Raw genomic sequence first — 8,702 nt, 5'->3', positions numbered from 1 at the left:
ATATGAGCAGTAGCTGCAGAAAGGGCTTATTGAAAAAAGGTGAAAGGCCATGTGAGAAGGGGAGGGAGGGCAGTGAAGCTAAGAAGGACTGAAACAATCTGTTATTAATAATAATAATAATAATTTTATTATTTATATGCCACCCATCTGACTGGGTTGCCCCAGCCACTCTGGACAGCTCCCCCCAAAATACTAAAAACACAATAAAACATAAAGCCTTAAGACTTCCCTATACAGGCCTGCCTTCAAATGTCTTATAAAGTCAAATAGTTTATTTCATTGACTGGTTTTGTCCTGATTGGCCTTGGACACTGTCGTTTAGAAGTGGATAGCTCTTACAGATTTGGTCACCTGAGAATGGAGTTTTCTCAGGACCAAGTAGATAATGTGGGAGGGTATCTAGATCATTAGCTGGGCATAAGCGTTCTTGCCATGAGTGGTGAATGCAAAGGAGTGGGGTGCAAAAGGGGTTCTATGTGGGTGGAGGTTCGTAACCATAATTGTCTGCTCATAGGTGGCCCATAATTTGTTTAACAGTGGTTTACAGTGCCTCAGGAATGGAGCTTCCTCAGAGCCCAAAGTAAGCCCAGTCAGGGTATACCTTGGGTGGCTGGATTGGGTTAGAGTGCAGCTAGAAAGAATGGGATGTGTGTTTTCTGCAGATCTTGCACTCTTAGTCCTTCCTCTTAACACCAACTGGAGGTCAGCAAGCACAGGCTACAACTTTCCTCAGCTTTTTCTCTGCACGCTGTCCTGGGCAACTGGAGTCCAGGTCCGAAAGGACATAAGAATACAAGAACAATCTGCTGGATCAGACTACAAGAGAGAGAGAGAGAGAAACTATATCCAGTTTCTCCGCACCATACATAATTTTATAAACTTTTTTCATGTCACCTCTTTCAACAGTGACCTTGAGCTCCCAGGAACCAGGATATGGAATATACTCCTGCAAGGGGTCTTTGGGTGATATCCAGTTCTGTTCAGTGGAGCTGTTTCCAGAGCAGAAAAGATTGGTTCCACCCTTTTTGGTTGAAGAGCCTGGTATAACAAAGAAATTATCTAAATAAATAAATTACAGTTTCACTGGAGAGTGAGATGGCCATGAAATCCATTGCCTCTTTTCTCCCGTCTCTTACTGGCCCTTTGTCCTCTGGCAGTGCCCTATATAACTGGAACAAAAATAACCCTATTCCTCATTTGTATCCTTCAGATGTTCCTGAAATAGGCATTGCTTGTCGCCTGGACCTGTCTGTGTGTCTGGTGGTTGAGGCTAATGGCATTAGAGTTTGGAATGAAAACGTTGGGTTATGGGAGGCTTTGGTGGTACAAAATCCTCTGCAGGTGGACTGGGGACCTTTACCCCTGTGAAATGGCCTTTTAGCCAGGCTCCCTGCTGCCCAAGGCCATCAGTCAGCCGCTTGACTGGATGGAGATTTGAATCTGGTGCAATGCCCTCTGATCCCTGGCCCCACTTGTTCAGCCCTCCCCAACTTGGCTGGGGCTGGTGGGAGTTGTCCGAAACACCAGGAGGACAGCAGCGCATAGCTAAATTCTGGAACTCCCTCTCACAGGAGACCATGATGGTTTTAAAAGACGAATACCAGTTCCTGGAAGCCATGGGCCTGATCCAGCAGGCACTTCTTAGGTTCTTACTATCTTAGCTTGAGGAAGGTTGGGGCAGGTTCTCTCTGGCTGCTCCTAAGCCTTCCTTGTTAATGTGCGTCCCAATCTCTTGCTCCACAGTTAGCTGTTTCTGGTACTGAATGTGTTTGAGAAAGTGCTGTGTTTTTTCAGGGCTGTTCCATTGTCCCAGCCCTTTCCTTCCTTTCCCCCTCATAGCAATCTGATTTTCAGCTTCCTGCCTCCACCGGGGCTGTATTATTTTCACTCTATCCATATCCTTTGCAGTTGCAACACATCAAATGGTCCACCGCTTTTTGCCCCACCTCTTCTCCCATGCTCGGTGGTGGTGGTGCGTGTTGGAGCAGCTTCCTGCACCATCTGCCTCTGTGATACCCGCAAAGCTTGCATGCTGAGAATCCCGCCTCTTGTCCCCTCTTGCACTGTTGGCTGATTGGAGCCAATGATCCGGCAGACCAAGCTGCAGCGGAGAACCGAAGGCACCGTCTTGGCCGTCCCAGGGCTCTGCATCGCCCATCCTTTCCTCCTCCACGTCCGCCAGAGTTCAAAGATGGCCTCTTTCTGGGTGAGGCTGCTGTTCTTTGTTCGCTGTGCCTTTATGCTGAATCTTTACCGGGGGACAGGACGAGGAAGTGGAAGGAGATAGGGGTCAGAGCTCTTTCTTTGCCTTGACCGCTTTCTGAAGGGGCTCAACTGGGAGTGAAGGGTGGGGGTTGGCCAGGAATGTCTGTCCTGTTGTGACCTTTTAAAGAAAATCTTCCTTTCCCCCCACTCACTATGACTGTTTTGTCTTTGCTGATGAAGCCAGCATGTCCAAGTTATGGAATCATAGAATTGTAGAGTTGGAAGGGATCCCAACGATCATCTAGTCCAGTGTTTTTCAACCTTTTTTGGGCAAAGGCACACTTGTTTCATGAAAAAAATCACGAGGCACACCACCATTAGAAAATGTTAAAAAATTTAACTCTGTGCCTATATTGACTATATATAAAGTAATTCTCTTGAATTTTTCAATTTTTCCCACGGCACACCAGGCAACATCTCGCGGCACACTAGTGTGCCGCGGAACAGTGGTTGAAAAACACTGATCTAGTCTAGGGGTCGGCAAATTTACCCGGCCTCGGGCCAGTTCCTCCGGCGCCGATTGCACGGCGGGATGGAGGGCAGGGGAGCGCACGCCATACGTGTGTGCACACACTATTTCCGGTGCACTTCCGGGTCGGCGGAGCACCGAAAACAGCTTGTACGCATGGGCCTCCTCCGACCCGGAAGTGCTTGAGCATGCACACAAGCTATTTCCGGTGCTCCACCGACCTGGAGATGGGCAGCCACGCCACGCCACGCCACGCCAGTAAGAGGCCGGATAATTGACTTGCTCGGGCCGTATCCGGCCCGCGGGCCTTAGTTTGGGGACCCCTGATCTAGTCCAAACCCCTGCACTTCAGGAATCATGACTAAATAATACCTGACAGGTGGCCATCCAACCTTTGCTTAGAAATCTCCAATGAAGGAGCGTTTACACCTTCCGAGGTCTGTTTCACTGTCAAACAGCTCTTACAATAGGCTGGGCTTGCTTTCATCATGTATTTATATTTAAATCTTCTAAGATCTGGGATAGGGAACCTGTGGTCCTCCAGATGTTGCATGACTCTGAAGCCCTCCTTATCTTTGTCCATTGGCTGTGTTAGCTAGGCTGATGGAAACTGGACTCCAACAACCTCTCGAGGGCCACGAGTTCTGCCCCTAACTGATTCAGATGCTGCGTTGGGGAGGCCAGAAGGTGTCCTGAAGCAGAGTCTGCATTTAAACTGGAGGGCACCAGGTTGACAAAGGCTGTTCTGTGCTACTTGAGAGTATGAGCCTCAATCTGACTTTACTGCTAAAGTTCCCTTTCTGCTGGAGGAGATCAGCGAGGAATCTGTACAGTGGCCTCGTGCCACAATTGTGCAGGCCACGTCTAAGGCCAACACAAAAGGTAAAGCCGAGTGTTGGCAGCAGAGCAAGAGAGGATGTGGCCTTAGTTGGATTCCAGTTCTGAAGCAGGGGTCAGTGCTGGCCCTGAGGGTGGCATCCTGTTGTACTATATTTGGAGTACTGTGTGCAGTTCTGGTTGGCTCGCCTCAAATAGGATATCGAAGAGTTGGGGAAAGTTCAGGAAAGGGCAACCAAAGTGATCAAATGGAGGGAGCGACTGTCCTATGAAGAAAAGGTTGCAGCATTTCAGTGTAGAGAGAAAAGGCGAGTAAGAGATAATAGGATAGAAGTTTATAAAATTGTGCATGGGATTGAATTAGAATAGAATATTCTAATGCATGACATGGAGAAAGTGGATAGAGAAATGGTTTGCCTCCCTCTCTCATCTCACTAGAACTCGTTGACATCCAGTGAAGCTGAATCAGCAAGCAGAATAATAGAACTGGAAGGTATCATCTAGTCCAGCCTCCTGCGATGCAGGAATCTTTTGCGCAATATGGGGCTCGAAACCATGGCCCCAAGATCAACAGTCTCATGCTCTGCTGACTGAATGTTGGAAGATTTGGGATAGATAAAAAGAAAGGACTTACTCACGCAGTGCATAGCTAAAGTTATTAAACTTGCTCCCACAGGAGGCGCTGATGGTCAGCAATGGCTTTAAAAGAGGAATGGGCAGATTCATGGGGAATAAGGCTATCAGTGACTACTAGCCGTGATGGATCTGCTCTGCCTCCACAGTTGGAGGCAGCAACAATGGTTTTGAGTACCAGTTGCTGGAAACCGCAGGAAGTGAGGGGGCTCTTATGCCTGAATCCTGCTTGCGGGTTTCTTGCAGGCGTTACAAATATGGCTTTGCCATGCAACAGCATATGCAAGGCTGCAAGCGGGGAGGTTCTCCTACCGCTAAAAGGTCATCTCCCCCACCTTAACTGGTGCTTTGGGGCAATAGCAGCAAAGACACTCACCACTTTGACATTGGAGAGAGAGCTAGGTGCCCTCCACAGCTATGCTGTGAGGGGCTGCTGGCAGTTGTAGTCCAAAATGCCTGGGGTGCCCCAGTTTGTGGAAGGGCAGTACTAGGGGACGGTTCCCTCCCTCCCAACTCTTTCTTCAGGTTCTCATTAACAAGGATGGATTACTGGCTGAAGTGTGTTCAGATAAGCTGGATCAGTGTCCCTGTGTGTAAACCTTGGCTTGCAAACTCCTTGTTGCTTATGACGGGCCAATTTGCTCCTAATTTGTCCTGGTGGTGGTGGTGGAGAGAGAGAGAGGGCGTGAGGCCAGGGTGAACATAGTTGTGCCTTCTCAATGTCCAAACTGTAAAAGCATTTCCTCTGGACTCTGGAATCTTTCCTTCCAAATGCCACTGGCTTTCTAACTTGAGCAGCGGTGCAGGCTGCTTTCCATCCCGTTTGAAGGCAGATTTCAGGCAACACAGGGGGAAGGTTTTGACCCCAAAGGAGCATGCCTCGGATTGTTGTGGCCGTGTGTCACCCGGCAGGTTAAGTTTACAGCATGTCGTGCAATTGCCTTATTTGTATTGGACGAGGGAAAACAAACGAGGCAGGAGACGGGAGAGCTGTCTGGTATGTTCTTGATGCGCCCCAAACTACAAATAGCCCACAGTGGCGGGGTTGGGGGTGGAGTGGAGGAGGAGGAGGCACGGGGCATCTCAGCCACCAGCGTAGTGCTACTTTTAAAATGATAAATATCACGTCTGTAACCTCCTATAATTTTAGGTCACCCGCAAGCATGGCCTGAATTCCTAACATGGGGGCAGGTATAAAATTAGAGGATTTATTTTCAGATTGTGGCCGCTCCGTTGGGGGTCTTGAATGCAGGGCTTTTCAGAAAGCTACACACTGATCAAGGTTGGCCCTCGGTGATTTTGTTGTCAAATCCTGAGAGGTTTGATGTGGCAATAAATCTGCAAAAAAGTGGGGGGCCTTTCCCAAGCATCTTGTATTCAAAAAAATAACAGCTTTTCTCCCTGTGTGCAGCACTTTAAAACGGACAAACTGCATCTTGGCATGAATTGCAATTGTTGGGAGTAGTTGAGAGTGGGAACCCGTCGCTAGTCCCTGTCTTTGCAAGGATCATATTGTTTCATTTTTTCTTTCTTGCATTTATACCTCACCTTTTCCCTCCAAGGATCTCAAAGGGGCATACATGGTTCTCCTCATTTCACTCCCACAACAACCCTGTGAGGTAGGTTAGGCTGAGATAGGGTTGCCATACATACGGAATTTCCCGGACATAGCCAGAATACTGCAGTTGGAAATCACTGAAATGTCCAGGAAAATCCAGGCGTATGGCAACTAATGTCAGAAGTCTAGATTTTGGTGATTTTCCTGAAAAATGGCTCAAAAACGTCTTCTTTTTGAGATTTTTTTTTTTAAAAAGCTAAACAACTTCAGGCACTTTTTTTTAAAAAAAGTTCAACAACTTTTGTGTTTGGATTTTCACTTTTTGAAATATGGCAAAATTAGGCGGAGAGGCGTTGACGGGCCCAAGGTCACCCAGTTGAGAGCTTCATTGCCAAGTTGGGATTTGAACTCTGGTCTCCCAGGTCCTTGTCTAACATTCTAACCACTATACCATACTGCTTCTAGCAAGAGGATTCTGTGAGTGCTCCCGTGGTTTTTTGGGCTAGGCTTATCATGCATTATGCACCTCGTCTAGACACCTCTTGCTAGCACCAGTCTTCTGCTTGTGCAAATAAATGGTTAGCAGCCTTTATGGTACGGAGCTGCTGGCTATTCCTGTGCTCAGAACAGGAACTGTTTGGTGGCACTGAGAGACCTCGGAACATTCAGAGGGTTTGCAGCGATGGCTTTGTAGCTCGTAAAGAACTCCAACCTCCCCCCATCCCAGCGGATTCTCTTGTCTCCTCCTATTGCACAGACCTATGCTTGCAATCGCATGCTAGAATCATAGAATTGTAGAGTCTCTGTAGAGTCGATGGGATCCCAGGGGCCATCTAGTTCAACTGCTGCAGTGCAGGAATCACAGCTAAAGTATGAATGAGAACCGGCCCACCTGTGTACAGAGTCTTGCGGCAACTGAAATGGATGCTCTCAAGGCAAAGCATCGTGAGGCTTAGATGCGACAGACGGGCCCTGATAAGTCAGTTATGATCTAAGCTGTTCCCCGGGGTCTTGTCTCATTTTGCTAATGGCTTCATATTTTAGATTTCAGCTCCATATGTGACTTTAATTCTTCTGCATCAGCCTTCCCTAAGCACCCAGCATGACCAGATGGAGCAAGCCTGTTTTCTGCTTCTCCAGAGGCTAGGGCCCATACCAGTGGATTCAAATGACCAGGAAGAAAATTCTGACTAAACATTAGGAAGAACCTCCTTGATGGTAAGAACTGTTTTGACAGTGGAATGGACCACCTCAGAAGGTGCATGACTCTCCTTCCTTGGAGGGTTTTAAACAGAGGTTGAATGGACACCTGTCAGGTTTTATTTAGCTGTGATTCCTGTATTGCAGAGTGTCATACTAACTAGATGACCCTTGGTACCCCTTCCAATTCTACAATTCTATGATTCACAGAGTCACTGCCTCTGAGACTCCTCTCCTTTGTCAGAAGCTCTCCAGCTGTGTGGAGATCCTGGTAGGGAGAGTGCCCAGGTGGAAGGGACCTGATGAGGCCTCTTAGGAGCTAAACTCCTCCTGCCTGCAGCATCTGTTGCCCCCCCACCAACATTAAGCTTCTCCGTTGAGATTCTTTCCTGAGCCCACATGGAAGGATCCTATCTAACTGCAGTGTGGGAAAAAAATTGGGTTTCTTTTCCCATGGTAAACAACCCTGATGAGATAGGCTATCAAATCTTGTGGAAAGCGTGATCTTCAGGAGGCAGACTCACATGACATTTAACCCTTTGGAAAGAGAAGCTGCAGCCCAGCAAGGACTAAGGCTCTGCATGCAGACGGTCCCTGTCATGTTGGCTTGGAGACAATGGGAGTTGTAGCCCAACACATCTGGAGGGCATCAGGCTGGAGGAAGGCTGGGTTACATCAGTGCCAATTCCAGCCAGCTGGCAGTCTTACCGCAATGGGCCGTATTGCAATCCAAGTAGGGTTATTGTCTGGAGCAGGGGACTGGCTTGCAACCTTTCTGCATCTTCTTTTTTCCCACATGAACTATTATTCCCATTGGGTACTCTGAAAAAATGAGTTTCCCTCCCTCTCCCTTAAATGCCTATTTTTGGGGTGGGGTCAGGACCCAGCCACCCATCATTTTAAGAGCATAAGAAAAGCTTCCTGGATTGGGCCAGTGGTCCATCTCGTCTAGCATCCTGGCCTCACAGTGGACAACCAGATGCCTGTGGGAAACCCACAAGAGCCCTCTCCCCTCCTGTTGCAATCGGTATTTAGAAGCATTTCTGCTGCCAACTCTGGTAGCAGAGAACAGCTTCCCCAGCTAGTAGCCATCGATAGCTCTCTCCTCCATCCATGAATTTGTCTAATTCTCTTTTAAAGCCATTTCGATTGGTGGCCACTGCCACTTCCGGAACTTTGTTGCGGAGTTTAACCATGTGCTGTATCAATAAGTCCTTCCTTTTAATTTCCCCTGAGCCTCATAGGTAGCCACAATTTGTAGGAGGGGGCAAGCTTTTTAAAATAGCAAAGTCCAAGAAAAGATGATCAACTTTATCAGATCAAGTATAGTTAGCAACGCGACCCTTCGATGCGTCATAGATTCCCGGCTATTTCGGCCGCGGAATGCCGGGCGCGGAGGGGAGCCCAACCTGCCTCCCACCCGGTCGGCTGTAGCTGCCGGTCCTCCAGCGCAGAGCCCGCGCGGCCCTTTTTAAAGCTGCCGAGCCTCCCGCCTCCTCCTCTCCTAGGGGGCGTGGCCCCACAGGCACCTGGCCGGCCCCGCCCCTCCCGACCCAGGTGCGGAGTCCTCGCTCGGGGAGCCGCTAGCTAGCCGAAGGAGACCAAGGAAGTCCTGCCCTTTCCCCGCGGATCCGCCTCCCCAATGGCTGCAGCGGGGGCCTGGCCGCCTCCCATTGGCCGGGTGTGGGTGGAGGGGCGGGGCGAGGAAAGGGGCGCCGGCGCCGAGCGTCGTCCTGTCCC

The 8,702-nt window shown here is 49.0% G+C and overlaps 1 protein-coding gene across 3 annotated transcripts in view; it reads left to right on the top strand.

The window, feature by feature from the left end:
- Positions 1-1,979: 1,979 nt before the first annotated feature.
- UACA (uveal autoantigen with coiled-coil domains and ankyrin repeats) overlaps positions 1,980-8,702 on the top strand; it is a 47,099-nt gene continuing 40,376 nt past the window's right edge. For 2 of the 3 annotated variants that reach the window (XM_033167754.1, XM_033167753.1), the window contains exon 1: positions 1,981-2,206. In XM_033167754.1, coding sequence (XP_033023645.1) covers positions 2,084-2,206 — 123 coding nt within the window. In that variant the 5' untranslated portion in view covers positions 1,981-2,083. Of the gene's footprint in view, positions 2,207-8,702 lie in introns of all 3 variants that reach the window. The other variant, XM_033167755.1, reaches the window with a different exon arrangement.

Source organism: Lacerta agilis, chromosome 13 (genome assembly GCF_009819535.1).
Source record: "Lacerta agilis isolate rLacAgi1 chromosome 13, rLacAgi1.pri, whole genome shotgun sequence".
In the NCBI taxonomy this organism is placed as follows: Eukaryota; Metazoa; Chordata; class Lepidosauria; order Squamata; family Lacertidae; genus Lacerta; species Lacerta agilis.
Note: the sequence above shows the minus strand (reverse complement) of the source record. Positions and strands in the feature narration are given on the sequence as shown.